The 15,521-nt window shown below is 42.5% G+C and overlaps 2 protein-coding genes across 4 annotated transcripts; both read right to left on the bottom strand.

The window, feature by feature from the left end:
* Window positions 1-293: 293 nt before the first annotated feature.
* LOC115536310 (cytosolic non-specific dipeptidase) lies at window positions 294-7,004 on the bottom strand. Of its 3 annotated transcripts, XM_030348133.1 has the most exons (12): window positions 6,702-7,004; window positions 6,260-6,339; window positions 5,981-6,124; window positions 5,471-5,633; window positions 4,245-4,333; window positions 3,296-3,496; window positions 2,800-2,884; window positions 2,247-2,407; window positions 1,674-1,838; window positions 1,347-1,488; window positions 830-977; window positions 470-536 (listed from the first exon to the last, which is right to left on the bottom strand). In XM_030348133.1, exons 2-12 carry the CDS (start codon window positions 6,317-6,319, stop codon window positions 470-472), a joined length of 1,425 nt encoding a protein of 474 aa, XP_030203993.1. In that variant the 5' UTR covers window positions 6,320-6,339; window positions 6,702-7,004. The 3 variants fall into 3 exon arrangements, with proteins under 3 accessions (XP_030203992.1, XP_030203994.1, XP_030203993.1); XM_030348132.1 differs by lacking the exon at window positions 6,702-7,004 and having other exon boundaries at window positions 294-536; window positions 6,260-6,392; XM_030348134.1 differs by lacking the exons at window positions 5,471-5,633; window positions 5,981-6,124; window positions 6,260-6,339; window positions 6,702-7,004 and adding an exon at window positions 4,455-4,473 and having other exon boundaries at window positions 294-536.
* Window positions 7,005-7,538: 534 nt separating this feature from the next.
* Window positions 7,539-13,729, bottom strand: LOC115536313 (cytosolic non-specific dipeptidase-like). Its single transcript, XM_030348137.1, has 11 exons — window positions 13,520-13,729; window positions 13,243-13,386; window positions 12,384-12,546; window positions 11,786-11,874; window positions 11,285-11,485; window positions 10,973-11,057; window positions 10,378-10,538; window positions 9,307-9,471; window positions 8,785-8,926; window positions 8,207-8,354; window positions 7,539-7,767 (listed from the first exon to the last, which is right to left on the bottom strand). The coding sequence occupies exons 1-11, from the start codon at window positions 13,577-13,579 to the stop codon at window positions 7,701-7,703; spliced, it is 1,425 nt and encodes a 474-aa protein (XP_030203997.1). The 5' UTR covers window positions 13,580-13,729; the 3' UTR covers window positions 7,539-7,700.
* Window positions 13,730-15,521: the final 1,792 nt, after the last annotated feature.

Here is a 15,521-nt window from a genome sequence, read left to right on the forward strand (position 1 = left end):
AGTTCTATAAAGGTGTTGGAACACCATATTTGAGTGTAGTCAGCAGGACTCATGGCTTCAATCAGTTTTACCAATATAATATATATTAAAGAGTGTATTTTAGATATATCCTCTTAAGTATTAGAGTGTAGGCTACAGGTCCCTTTTTAGCTGACACACTAGGCAGATCTTTTTGTGCGTTGGGTCAATTATTCTTGCCTTTCTGCTGGCATTTCTTCAGGTATATAATACGGTTGAAACAAGACAACCATTTATACACCCAACTATCAAAATCAAAACACAGGATTCACCAATTCATGCAAAGGAAAATATTAGCCTTTATTGTAAGATACAGGTGTAGCTAGTAAAGGACATTCAATACTGTGTAATACTGAAGCCCAAAGGTCTGTAGGGCAGCTGGCAGAAGGGTCCATGATAATACATAGTCAACAGGTGCGTTGATAGTTGATTGCCTTGTTTTTTACTCCATTTATTCAAGCAGGGAAACCTCGTGGAAGTAGGCTCCCAGCATCTTGGTCCCCTGGATGTAGTTAGTCCTGGAAAATGGATGGAGAAAGAAAACACAGGATATGTCATGTTACCATGTCTCAACCATGCCATGGAGGGCATTATATTCTCTTACCTCAGAGCAAACCTAATACTGATGTCACTTTTAGTTGGTTTAGGAAATATTCACTGTAGATGGTAATTATATTGTTGTTTTGTCATTCATCAGGCATCTTACCATTTTCTTAATGATTTTTATTTTAGATATAGGTCATTAAGGAGCAGGTAGGGCTTGCCTTAGGGCATGAAAACAGCCATGTTTGAAACAAATCTCTCAGCGTACCTGTTGAGCTTCTCGTTCTGAGAGTGGGCCCCGTCGTCTGAGGACCCGAGGGGGAGCAGCATGACGTTGCGTCCCGTGGCCTCCTGGAAGGTCAGCGTGACCGGGATGCTGCCGCCCTCGCGGGTCAGGTCCGGCTCCACGCCGAAGACTGAGGGAGGAGAAAACAAAATGGCCACAAGGTCACTCCCTACTGTATTATTATGAGGTCCCTGGTTGTCTGTCTGTTTCAGCTCCTGGATGGATTTTTCACTCCTCCAGACACAACAAGATAATACACCAGTGAGATAATAATAGTAATATTATTATTGCTGTGGTACTCAAAGGCACTTAGATAAGAATTCAAAATATCAAACAATTCATAGAAAAGGGACAAACAAATTACAATAGATATAAAGTACAGGTGGTTTGAGGGAGATTGAGATTTGAGAGGTATAAGCCAGATATGAGATATTATTCATAACCAATGGCTCCCAATTATAATCATATTGAAATAGTTCTCTGTTGGTGGAGGGTATACCTGTCTTCATAGCCTTGCGACCGGCCATGTAGTGAGGGTGGTTGAAGTCGGAGACCCATGCCTTGGCACCGTGTCCCATGCTGACCGTCATCTTGTTGGGACTCCCCAGCTCAGAGAACTTCTTCTGCATGTAATCTACCACCTGGACAGGACAGGATGAAGAAGGACATTTTAAATAAACATTTTGGAAAGATAATAGATTAGGCTTGTGTGCCTTTATGGACAGGAGAGTAAAGATGAGAGAGGATGGAAATGACATGTAGCATAGCATAGCAGGTTAGACTCAAACCTGGGTCGTCACAAGGCTTCTTGTATGTGGTTAGCTACCTGTTTCTCCACCACTTTGGGGTCCATGTCCGGGACAAGGCGGATGGAGAATTTTCCGATGACTTTCCTGGGAATAACCGTCTTGGCCCCTCCATCGGAGAACGCCCCCTCGATGCCGTGGAGAGAGAGAGATGGATACCTCCAGCGGTGCATGAGGATTTGCTCCTACATGAAATAATAAAAAAAAAAAAAAAAAAATGATACAAAGATATTTAGACAAACTATACCAGTATCACGCCATCCCAGCCTGTGAATTCACCTGTATGTGTACGATAATGTATTAAAATTTAAATATGTAAAGACTAAACACATAAAATCTATAACCTCCATTTAACAAAATGTATTATTTTTTTTCTTCATTGATATTGATATTTTTTAAATGACTTATTTGGAATAATAAGTGATATTCTGTATAAATTGAGAGTGCCTTCAAACCAGTGTCCAACTCCTTGGGTGTGTTTAAGAACCACGCTTAGTCGATGATCCCGATTCCAATTCTACATCGGGGATCCAATTCCTATTGTGATTCATACTCTGACCCCGATTCAAATAGACCCCCGCCACCCTGCTTGCCTTGGTGGAGTGCAGCAGCTTGCGGACGCCCACGTCCTTGCAGTACTCTCCCAGGTCGAACTCGATCTTCTCGTACAGCTGCTTCTCCTCCTCTGTGACTTCAGCCACGTTGTCGTACATCCCTGGCACCTGGATCCTCCCCTTCTTGTCCACCAGGGAGCCTGGGTGGACACATTATAAACATAGGGAGAGGCGTGGGTACTATCTTCATAATGTGGGGGCACGGTGGTACAGGTCTCTTAGGGCGTCTCATGACATGGAAATGTTCTGGGTTTGAAACAGAGAAACCCCAAAGTCTGCAAGCTACTTGTAGGCATCCCTGAATGAAGACTCCTAACCCTCTAATGTTGCAATAATGTATGGGTTGCCAGGTGTGGTTTATCCCCCATGAGAAGCACATTTTGTCATAGCTACAGTGGGGAAAGTGTGACATAGTTATGGTATAATAAAACCCAGCACAGTCAAGTTATTTAGTAGAAGCTTTAATATAAAGCAACTAAGGGGGTGATGTTACGTTTTATCGTTTAGGACATAAATACAGGTTTGAACTCACCCATGAGTGTGATGAGGTCGGTCATGGCTTCATGAACAGAGCCGCCGAACACGCCAGAGTGAAGGTCCTTGTCGCCACACTCCACCTAGCGTGAGGAAAGACATAATAATGCCAATTTATAGCAATCAATACCGATGCCATACTCATGATTTTGGCTAAATTAGCTTTTCAGTTTTTCGGTTTTCCATTGCAGTTCTTAAACAAAGTGTTGGTTTTAATTTGAATTCAGACTCACAATAAACACATACATTTCGCCACTACATTTTACATTATAAATAAGCAAACACTTTAATTCAAAGACTAACAAGTGAGGCTGGGGACAATCAATGATAACAACAAAAAACTGAACAGAGCAGTATCTATCGCTATAGTAACGAGAGAGAAGATTGCTGTCATATCTTTGGGTGCTTCATGGTTAAATCTCAACGCAAGTCAATGCAAAAGTGCAGAGTAGATCAACACAAATCAGCAACCAGAAGAGAAAGTGAAAGTGAACCTCCATGAAGAAGTAGCAGATGCCTCGGAGGCCGTAGGTGATGCAGGGCTTGGTCTTGCCCAGCCAGTAGTTGTCTGAGATGCACACGTAGTCGACGTCCTTCAGGAAGGTGTCCTTGCGGGCGAAGATGAGCTCATCCAAACCCTCTGAGCCGGACTCCTCCATCCCCTCAAAGCAGAACTTGATGTTGATGGGAAGGTCCTATTCCCAAAAGAACCAAGATTCAAGTTAATATTATGTTTGTTTTGACATTAATATTTTTGACTGTTATCGTTTCCTTTGCCTTTGCTTGACACCGACTAGATTGCTAAAATCGACCCTGTGTTGTACTGGTAATCTGATGAATAAAAGGATTCAATCTTCTTTATTGAGTGTCATCAGAGAGGAAGTGTGTTTTTCAAAGATAGTAGCACCTGACAGGGCAGGACATAACAAGAGGAGTGGGGGAGGGGAAGGATGTGACACATTTGTTCAAGGGTCAGTCTTAACCTCTGAACTGTTGAATGTTATGAGCTATTGGCACTCATGCTCAAATGGGTAGGATTAGACCGTCAGAGCTGTATAAAGTAAAGAAATTACAACTGTCAGCTAATACGACAATAATAATCTTATCTCCCAAAGATAAAGAGTCATAGTCATCATATTATATTAGGCTAATATTATTGTTATAAAAAAACTATAAAATGAGCTTCAATAGTCATAATTTAGATTTATAACTTTCACTCCTATTCATTTGTATTTAAAAAACATATTAAAAATACTCCTTTTGCAGGTGCAAAAAATGAGGTTGGAAAGGTTTCTAGTCAGATATCTTGGTTTAATATTTATTTTTAAGAAGGAAAAGACCCCAACTTGCAGAACAACAAATAAAATGGCTGCCAAGTTGGATACTTCCAACATCAGGACATGTGCCGGAGGAGAACCATAACAGCAAACTAGTCATCCATACCTGCTGGATCTTCTGGTACGCCTCGATGCAGTTGAACCAGGCCAGTACAGGGCCCTTGTCGTCTGTGGACCCTCTTCCGAAGAGCTTACCTATTGGCAAGGAGGTTCAAAATATACACATCATGTTACTATAAGGACATAGAGATCCTTTCATTAACTTGACAGTTGGTGGCATTCACGGACGGCCCGAAGAAGCTGCAAAAGGGGTCACCTTGACTGCTTCACGTGCCCCATTACCACAGCAACTCTAACTGGTTAGGAGGGACGAAGAGAGACAGTCCAGCTGACAGGAAGGAAGGGTTGATATACCAAAAATGTGTCCATACCCACAACTGTTACTAGCAATAAAGAGGCAAAGGAACTGAAACACTAATGTCTAGCGGAAAAGAGCCTGGACTGTGCGTGTTATTGCGTCTTTAAAAGTCACCTACCACGTGCTACAGACTTCCTCATAAAAAAAGGATAATGTTGACTCATGTGAAAATAATCACACCACTAGAATGTAGCAATGTCCATCAGCTGACTGACTCCCACCAGATAATAAAATAGAACAGAAAGCAATTTAGGGTTGTAACTGTAACCGACATTGAGGCACTATTGAGGCCGTTGTGATGACCACTAGCAGTGAATCATTGGATTAGAGAAAAGGGAGGTAGAGTCGGGCTAGGGCTGCAATGGGACTTGATAATAATCACATCAAGTATGATGATGAGAAAAAAGAATCTATTTCACCATGCTCGTGTGCAGAGTACAAAATATGGCCAAGAATTGGAAAGGGAATGTCGATGGTTGTGCAACATGAAATCAATTATTTGACGGGTTTCAGTTTCTTTGACAGAATAAAATGTACATACATTAAAGATTTTTTATTCTTTAAACAACACCCCTTATTTCAAAATGTGTAGTAGTTATCAGCTTAGCCTGAAGTAGGAGATATGAAGTATTGCAGATGGACTTTGAGCAGTTCTCCAATAGTCACGCTCCTATCTAGCTTGGTTACATATCTCCAAAGGAGACGACGCATGCTAAATACTATGGTACAAAAATAACCACACATTTACTACCACAGCCGAAAGGAATATTTATTCTTTAAACTGCAAAAAATAGGATTGTGTGCATATATAAAGCTAAACAAATCAGCAGCCACGCATGGCCCACAACTCCAAACAAAATTGGGCTTAAAAAAAAAGGGAAACATAAAAACTAATGTAATGAATAGGTGCTTACCGTCTTTCTCCACCAGTGTGAAGGGCTCCGTGTCCCAGCCATCTTCAAGGTTGGCCGGCTGGACATCCAGGTGACCATAGATACAAACGGTCTTCTTGGCCGGGTCAGAACCAAGCTGGCCCAGGACAATGGGGGGCAGGGGGATCTCCTCCCCGGACGGAAGCTGGACAGGGACAAACACATCATAATCATAAGGGTTCATAGGCTAAATGTTTTATAGGTACTTTATAAAACGCAATGCAACTATCTCTTAGAAGCTAGCTGCAAGAACACATCATAACTATTAATTTGCATATTGATGTTTAATATGCATCATATTTCCTTATATAAATACAAACCTATCAGAAGCTAGGATAACGACTATTATTAGGATGAATAATTACGCATACCTCGTCAAAACGACCAAAAACAGAACCTGGTTATTTATCAAGAGATGTTTGACTATGAGCAGGCCTATTAAATCAACACAATACCAGGTGTTGTTAAGAGGTGAAATTACATTTGGCTCACCTTTTGTTTGCCGATGTCCACCATCTCTACTGTGCCCCCCAGTCTCTCGATGTCTTTGGCTGCTATCTCCATCATCTTTTTGATCTCCCCACGCTTCTCCGGCCAGGCAGACACGCTCTGGACAGCCACCCATTCCGCCAGGCGCTTGGAAAGACCAAAACAAAAAGCTAATCATTCATTTGTTTTAATGAATATTCATTAATAGAATATCCAACGGGACACGAAACAAAACGACACAGCAATTGCACAATTGAGGATGAAGAAGGTCCAATCTTTCACCTCAACATAGAGATCCTGGTGTTCGTCCAAGTATTTGAAAAGGGTTGAGAGATGGGCCATCTTGTCGGCAACTAGGAGAGCTGTGGAGTTGAAGAGGAGTCAGGAGTAAAGGGCGACTCTGTCGATACTCGGTTCCATTCTTATAGTGAGGATGACCCGAGTTTGACAGACCACACCTTCCTCAACATGCTGATAACAGCAGCTTATAGCGGCTGTCTGATCTAATGCATCACAGACCGGCGTGTCGGCGAGTTTAACGGGAGGTCTAAGGCAATTAACAGGCCATTTCATATCAGAAGATGTTTTTTTTCGGTACTTTGACGTTCGTTTAAACTTTTTCTTGGATGTATATTTCCAGGATTGCACTGCTCGAAATTGCGAGACATGCATATCTCCATACAGATAATGTTTGTCACATGTGGTCGACACTCAGGAACCTTACTTGAATGAGGTGCAGGTCAGGTAGTTCTTGTTTTGGTTCCCCAAGTGTAACTTAGATGATGAACGTTAATTGAGCCGTAGAAATTGATCTTCCACGTTAAACTTCCACGTCAGCTGATATCCACGTGATCCGGTGTAACTGCGGGTCCAGCTCTAGCCTGGTCGAGGGCTAAAAAAGCATGGGGAAGACGTGGCTTTCTATAAAGGATAGCGACTCTCCTTTTATTTTGTGATGGCTTGAACAGTTGCACTACTAGTTCATGAAGCCAGGGTGATGGATGATATAGTACATTTTCCAAAACCCTCGAACAAGAACGACCGGTATGGTCAGTAAACAGCGCCCTCTCTGTATCGGCGAGTGAATCTTTCAACATGACCCCAAAGCTGAATATGCAAGTTGTATCACACGTTGCTTTAGCCATCACTTTGTTTCAAGTCAAAAACCCATAGCAGTGATCAAATTGAGGGTGCTAAAATGCATATACAGTCCAATGAAATCACTGCACGATGCAGGCAGGATAATCTACTCCTTAGTGTCCTACTGCTTTAACACTCCCAAACTACAAAATCAGTTTGAACAGGCCAACTGAAACAACCGTTATAGATAGAATATATTGCCAGAATATATATTGAGGAGTAGCTTTTGCCAAGCATTAACTTGGCTTCCCTTTGTTGTTGTCACAGAAGGAACAAGTAACTGGTTCTTTGTGTTTAGTCAATTCATTTCTCCTCTTGGCTGCTAGATATTAATAGATCAATTATAAGTATGAAACAGTACGACCATTTATACACCCAATTATCAACAGAAAACCAAGAGGATTCACCAATTCATACCAAGGGAAAAATATACTTTATTTTAACACGCTGGTGTAGCAAGAAAAGGAAGTTCAATACTGTGTAATTCTGAAGCCCCAGGATCTGTTGGGGAGCTGGCAGAAAGCTCCATGATACAAAGACAATAGGTGAGTTGATAGTTGATTGCCGTGTTGTTTTACTCCATTTATTCCAGTAGGGAAACCTCGTGGAAGTATGCTCCGAGCATCTTGGTCCCCTGGATGTAGTTGGTCCTGGATAATTGAGGGAGAAAGAGAAGAACACAGGATATGTAATGTTATACATGTCTCTACCATGCCATGGAGGGCATTAATTCCCTTCACCTCAGAGCAAACCTAATAATGATGTCAATTTCATTTGTCACACCGACATATTCTGTGTAGATGGATGATTTAAATTGTTATTAAGTTTTATTATTTTGTAATTATAAGGCATATCTTTGGTACAGGTAAGGGATTAATGTGCATTCAGAACCGGTAGGGGTTAGGACATCTTGTTCAGGGATACTAAAAACATGGGGGATCAAACCCAGAACCTTTGGACTAGGAGTCAATCATCCGAACCACTAGACTACCCCATAGTTCCAATGACCAAAACAGAGTGTATTGGAATATAGAAGTCTCGTTATTTAGTCCTCATGAGTATTTCAAAACACCTCAATAGAAAGCGTACCTGTTGAGCTTCTCGTTCTGAGAGTGGGCCCCGTCGTCTGAGGACCCGAGGGGGAGCAGCATGACGTTGCATCCCGTGGCGTCCTGGAAGGTCAGCGCGACCGGGATGCTGCCGCCCTCGCGGGTCAGGTCCGGCTCCACGCCGAAGACTGAGGAACATCGGGAAATGAGAGAGGGAAAACAAAATGGCCACAAGGTCCCTCCTAACTGTATTACTTTCTCCATAAATGATGAGGGCCCTGGTTGTTTGTCTGAGGTCCTGAGTGGATATTTCAATTCTTTACCCACTACAATGTAACACATCAGAAACAGTTAGGGAATAATAGTAATGTTATTATTCCCTCAAGGTTATCTGGAGAATTAGATTGTACTGGGTAGAGAAGTGTTAATCCATGTATCCCGATATAGTGATTTTTTAAGTAAAAAAATCATACAATTCAAAGAAGAAAAAATAATTACAATGAACATAAAAGGTAATGTGGTTTGAGGGAGATGGAGAATTAGAAGACATGAGCTAAATTTGTTACCGATAGATCGCAATGATCAACACAAATAGTTCTCTGTTGGTGGAGGGTATACCTGTCTTCATAGCCTTGCGACCGGCCATGTAGTGAGGGTGGTTGAAGTCGGAGACCCATGCCTTGGCACCGTGGCCCATGCTGACCGTCATCTTGTTGGGACTCCCCAGCTCAGAGAACTTCTTCTGCATGTAATCTACCACCTGGACAGGACAGGATGAAGAAGGACAACATTTAAGATGCTTGTAGCATGAAAAACAGCTAGTGCAAAATTTTGTTGTACTGATAAATAATTGAATTCTTCATTGCATAAAAAAACATTGCATAATAAATATTACCTGCAGACACTCTTGTCTTTTTGAAATTTTTATGACATTTTAAATAAATATATTTGTATAGATATTTGAATAGGCGCTTGTGCCATTCTGGAAGGTGGAGTGAGGATAGAGGAAAGGGGGTTGAAGATTTTGGAATGACAGACATTTCATTCCCCCTCTTCTCAAGAGATTGGACAATATGCTATGCCTAGCAGGTTAGACTCAAACCTGGGTCGTCACAAGGCTTCTTGTATGTGGTTAGCTACCTGTTTCTCCACCACTTTGGGGTCCATGTCAGGGACAAGGCGGATGGAGAATTTTCCAATGACTTTCCTGGGAATAACCGTCTTGGCCCCTCCATCGGAGAACGCCCCCTCGATGCCGTGGAGAGAGAGAGATGGATACCTCCAGCGGTGCATGAGGATTTGCTCCTTCATTAAATAATTACCACAATTACTATGGTATTAAAGGAAAATTCCGGCATTTTGAACCTTGAGCCCCCTTTCTGGTTTGTCTAGGATGAAATAGAGTTGTGAACACCGAAATTTTTACTATTGTTCCTGTCTCGAGTATTTGGCTAATTTCGAATTGCCCCCGCCTGCTTCACAATGGCTGGCTATGGGCATTCACAAACCTGTCTTTAAAACACCCCTAAACGTTTGTTTTCAGAAATGTGAAACTCATCGAGTGGTTAGTGATGTTGTTGATGTTCTTCATCAAGTATCGTAGCGAAGTACAGTTTCTGCCGCATTTTGTAAATCTGCATTTTGTAAATGAAACGGAAACTGGACCCGTTTCGGAAAGGAGAGGTGGTTGTAGTCTTTTCACTCGTTTCTCCGTATACACAGTAGGGCTAGAACCGAGCGAAAAGACTACAACCAGCCCCCCTTCCCGTTTCCGGTCAGGTTTCCGTTTCATTTACAAAATGCCGATTTTCAAAATGCCAAATAAAACACTACAGAAATTGTATTTCGCTATGATACTTGATGAGGAACATCATCGAACACCACTTCACAGAGTTTCACATTTCTGAAAACGAACGTTGAGGGGTGTTTTAAGGACACGTTTGTGGATGCCCATAGCCAGCCATTGTGAAGCAGGAGCGATTCGAAATAGGCCAAATACTGGAGACAGGACCAATATTCAAAATTTCGGTGTTAACCACTCTATTTCGTCCTAGACAAACCAGAAAGGGGGCTCAATGTTCAAAATACCGGAATTGTCCTTTAAGATCATGTGACACACAAGACAAGTAGAACTCCATCACAGCCTGTGACATCACAACTCTGATTCTAATTCTCTCCCTGATTCTGAGTAATTCCCAAAGCCCTGCTTGCCTTGGTGGAGTACAGCAGCTTGTGGACGCCCGCATCCGTGCAGTACTCTCCCAGGTCGAACTCGATCTTCTCGTACAGCTGCTGCTCCTCCTCGGTGACTTCAGCCACGTTGTCGTACATCCCTGGCACCTGGATCCTCCCCTTCTTGTCCACCAGGGAGCCTGGGTGGACACATTATAAACATAGGGAGAGGCGTGGGTACTATCTTCATAAAGTGGGGGCACGGTGGTACAGGTCTCTTAGGGCGTCTCATGACATGGAAATGTTCTGGGTTTGAACCCCAGAACCCACAATGTCTGCAAGCTGCTTGTAGGCATTCCTGTAGAAAGATTTCAAGTCCTCTATTAAGGAAATGTTGCCATTTAGTTATTCCCATGGGCATAATGTATGGGTTTATATGGGTTGCCAGATGTAGTTAATCCCTCTTCAAATAAGAAGCTAATTTTGGCTGAGGGGTAGCTACAGTCAGGAAAGTGTGATATAGTCATAGCATTATAAAAACCTGCATTGTCAAGTTATTTAGTAGAAGCTTTTCAATAAAGCGACTAACAGTTATATTTTATAGGTTTGGACATAAATATAGGTTTGAACTCACCCATGAGTGTGATGAGGTCGGTCATGGCTTCATAAACGGAGCCGCCGAACACGCCAGAGTGAAGGTCCTTATCGCCACACTCCACCTAGCGTGAAGAAAGACGTAATAATATACATTGTCGTTGTGGCATTCAACACTGATGCCCGGCTCTTGATTGTGTTTTATTCACTTTTCTGTTTCCCTTTACAGTTCCTAGCCAAAGGGTTCTATTTTGACAACTATTTCACAGAAGGCTAGGCCGCACGGGTCCAGAAACACAATGAACATAAACATTTTATAAATCAGCAACCAGAAGAGAAAGTGAAAGTGAACCTCCATGAAGAAGTAGCAGATGCCTCGGAGGCCGTAGGTGATGCAGGGCTTGGTCTTGCCCAGCCAGTAGTTGTCTGAGATGACCACATAGTCCACGTCCTTCAGGAAGGTGTCCTTGCGGGCGAAGATGAGCTCATCCAAACCCTCTGAGCCGGACTCCTCCATCCCCTCAAAGCAGAACTTGATGTTGATGGGAAGGTCCTATTCCCAAAAGAACCAAGAGTCACGTTTCAATATTCTGTATTTTTCACAATTATATTCACTCTTATTGCCTGTTTTTTTCTTTTTATTTGCTTTATTACTACTACGTAGATGCTTAGTCTGAAAATGTCAATGCTCACACGGTTCTAAATTGGAACCGGTTCTCGATGGCCAACCTTAGGTATGAGCCTGGTCACACCCTAAAATAACCGCCAAGGATTCCTTTTGATTCTTCCCGAACATTTTATTATGTAACAGTGGTGAAACATAAACCCGTTACAGCACAGGAGGCATCCATACCTGCTGGATCTTTTGGTACGCCTCTATGCAGTTGAACCAGGCCAGCACGGGACCCTTGTCGTCTGTGGACCCTCTTCCGAAGAGCTTACCTATGGGCAAGAGGTACAAAATATACACATGATGTTGCTATAGTGGTATAGCGATGACCCTTTCATAAACTCGAAAGTTGATTTACAATTTGTCTATTCTCACCACTGGTACTAGTAATAAAGAGGCAAGGGACTGAAACACTACTGTAGTGGAAATTAGCCTTTTGTGTTCGAGAGTGGATCATCCTAAATTTAATCCAATAGTCACGCTCCTATCTAGCTTGGTTACATATCTCCAAAAGGAGAAGACACATGCTAAATACTATGCTACAAAAAGTACAACACACTTACTACCACAGCCGAATGGAATATTTTTGCATATATAAAGCTAAACAAATCAGCAGCCACGCATGGCCCGCAACTCCGACCAAACTCGTCCAACTACATACCAACAATGCTCAGAACCGTCTGACGTTTTCACAATAGAACTAACAAACCATCCTAAATTTAACCCTGGGCTTCAAAAAAAGGGAAACATAAAAACTGCGATGTAATAAATAGGTGCTGACCGTCTTTCTCCACCAGTGTGAAGGGCTCCGTGTCCCAGCCATCTTCAAGTTTGGCCGGCTGGACGTCCAGGTGACCGTAGATACAAACGGTCTTCTTGGCCGGGTCAGAACCAAGCTGGCCCAGGACAATGGGGGGCAGGGGGATCTCCTCCCCGGATGGAAGCTGGACAGGGACAAAAAGCATCACCATCATCTAAAGCAGGGGCCGGCAAATGGAGGCCCGCGGGCCATAACTGGCCCGCCAGACATAATATCTGGCCCGCCACCAGATTATTCTGAAGTTATATGATTTATTTTTATTTATTTTTAGAATATATATATCTGTTAGCTTAAATGTAAAGGGCCGGGGTAAAATCCCCCGTTCGTCACGAATAGGCTAAATGTATTATAGGTACCTACTCAACACAATACAAATATCCGGTACAGGCTGAAAAAAAAATTTCATAACCATCAATGTGCCCTCTTTATTACCTATATTTTAGATAGTTTTGCATTCATCTCATTTCATTGTTGAATTATACGGCTGCTTTTGGTCATTTGACCTCTGTCTAATTTCCTTAACCAACCTAACCAACATATCAGAACCAAATCGTATGCACAGAATTTATAATCTGCCTAAAATTCTTTCTGATTCAGATTGCAATAAATTAAGAAAAATGTACCCATGGTTATTTAAATCAACCCCATGTAAATCTCTAAAGCAACAAGGACAACGACGATATTAAAGATTTCAATTCAACAAGACGGATGCAAATAAAAATCGATCTGTTTTCAGGTGTTTTCCTATTGGTGGGGCTATTAATCAACAAATAGGCCTACCAGGTGTAGATAAAAGGTGAAATTGCAACATATGGCTCACCTTCTGTTTGCCGTTGTCCACCATCTCTACTGTGCCCCCCAGTCTCTCGATGTCTTTTGCTGCTATGTCCATCATCTTCTTGATCTCCCCACGCTTCTCCGGCCAGGCAGATACACTCTGGACAGCCACCCATTCCGCCAGGCGCTTGGGAAGAACAAAACAAAAAGCAAATCATTAATTTGTTGTTTTAACGAATATTCATGAATATCCTACGGGACACAAAACTAAACGACACAGTAATTGCACAATTGAGGATGAAGAAGGTCCAATCGCTCACCTCAACATAGAGATCCTGGTGTTCGTCCAAGTATTTGAAAAGGGTTGAGAGATGGGCCATCTTGTCGGCAACTAGGAGAGCTGTGGAGTTGAAGAGAAGTCAGGAGTAAAGGGCGACTCTGTCGATACTCGGTACCCTTCTTATAGTGAGGATGACCGAGTTTGACAGACCACACCTTCCTCAACCTGCTGATAACAGCAGCTTAATGGAGAAAGCCATGTCTCTAACATGGCTGTCTGATCTTATGTATCACAGACCGGCGTGTCAGCGAGTTTAACGGAGTTAGGCCATTTCATATCAGAAGATGTTTATTTTTTTGGTACTTTGTTGTTCGTTGAAACTTTTCTTGGATTAATATATTCAGGATTGCACTACAAGAAATTGCGACATTCATATCTTCCTACATGTCAATGATAATGTTTGTCACATATAGTTGGCAGGAAATTTAATTTAATGCGGTGCAGGTCAGTTAGCTCTTTTTTGGTTTCGTTTTGGTTCCCCTCTGGGGCGGGCCGTACTATTAGGCAAACCAGGCATTTGCCTGGAGCCCCAGGCCCCATAGAAGGTTTTTGGGGCCCCCAAAATGCCCCAATGCATATATTTTGTTCCCATATTTATTATTTTTATAAAAATCTCTTCACAATAGTAGCATCGGGATGTCTAATTACTCATATTTTGACGATCTTTCCGTGTGCACCCCCCTTCAGTCCGCACTACATGGACTATTCCATGTTACGCGCATCACGTTCATCACGCGTATGCAGAAATGATGTCAAATTCAAAACAGTAAGCGGTAAGAGAGAGAGAGAGAAATCGAGTGAGACATAAATCGAGTGAAACATGAAGCGATCTTACGAAAGCGGGTCAGATAAAAATAAGAAGAAAGACCAAAGGCAGGACTTGCTTTCAATGCTGCCAAAGCTATCCAGCTTTTTTACAGCCACCGCAGTGTTAGCGGGACCGTCGGCGGCTCAAGAGCAGCCCTCAACGTCGTTTGCTGTCACGTTACTGCTCCTTTCATTCCAAGTGGCTCTGGCTCAGCCAGCAGCGATGCTAATGACGTGTGTCAACAAACTGACGGAGATGATGCACAACTGGTAGTGAATATTGCTCATTCTCCTTCTTCCACTTCGGTTATTGAAATTGATGACAATAACGATAACAATGACTGCAAGACACATATTCTTGTGGATGACCCAGCACTCTGGCCCAAGCTGCTGTGTCTTGGGCAGGCGCACACATATTCTAGTGGATGACCAAGCACTCTGGCCCAAGGGCCGCAGATTCACAAAAGCATACTATTACATAGTAAGGGAAAATGATGAGAGGGTGAACAGGTCTTGGTTAGTCTAGTGAAAGTGCAGACCGTTTTTTTTGCTTTTGTTGTTGCCTTTTTGGAAAACAAAAACAACTGAGTGAGGAAGGATTTAAACACTGGAATAACCTTGCAATGCATCTAATCAACCATGAAAGGTCTGAAGAGCACAGGAAAAATACTGATAGCTGGAAGCAGCTATCAGTAGGTTTCCAGTAGGTCACAGCATATAGCTGCTGTGACCTACTGGAAACCCTCAGGTAAATGATGACATAAGGTTAACAGTCAGTGTAATGTGTCAACATAACTAATCTTATTGTTTTGTATGTTATTCTCAATTTGTAAATAGATAATTAACATTTGCATGAAAGAAGGATAGTGACTTTTGTTCATCCCTTGTATGGAGTATCTCATTATGCGACATAAGGTACAATAGACCGGTAGATGCAGGGGCCCCTAAATTACTGTTCGCCTGGAGCCCCCAAAGGGCTAAGATCGCCACTGGTTCCCCTGGTGTAACTTAGATGAAGAACGTTAAGTGAGCCTCCTCAGCTGATGTCCAAGTGATCCATCGTAACTGCGGGTCCTGCTGTAGCCTGATCGAAGGCTACGAAAGCATGGGGAAGGCAAGGCTTTATATAGAAGATAGCGACACTTCTTTTATTTTGTGATGGCTTGCACAGTTGC

The sequence above is a fragment of the Gadus morhua genome, chromosome 22 (assembly GCF_902167405.1).
Source record: "Gadus morhua chromosome 22, gadMor3.0, whole genome shotgun sequence".
In the NCBI taxonomy this organism is placed as follows: domain Eukaryota; kingdom Metazoa; phylum Chordata; class Actinopteri; order Gadiformes; family Gadidae; genus Gadus; species Gadus morhua.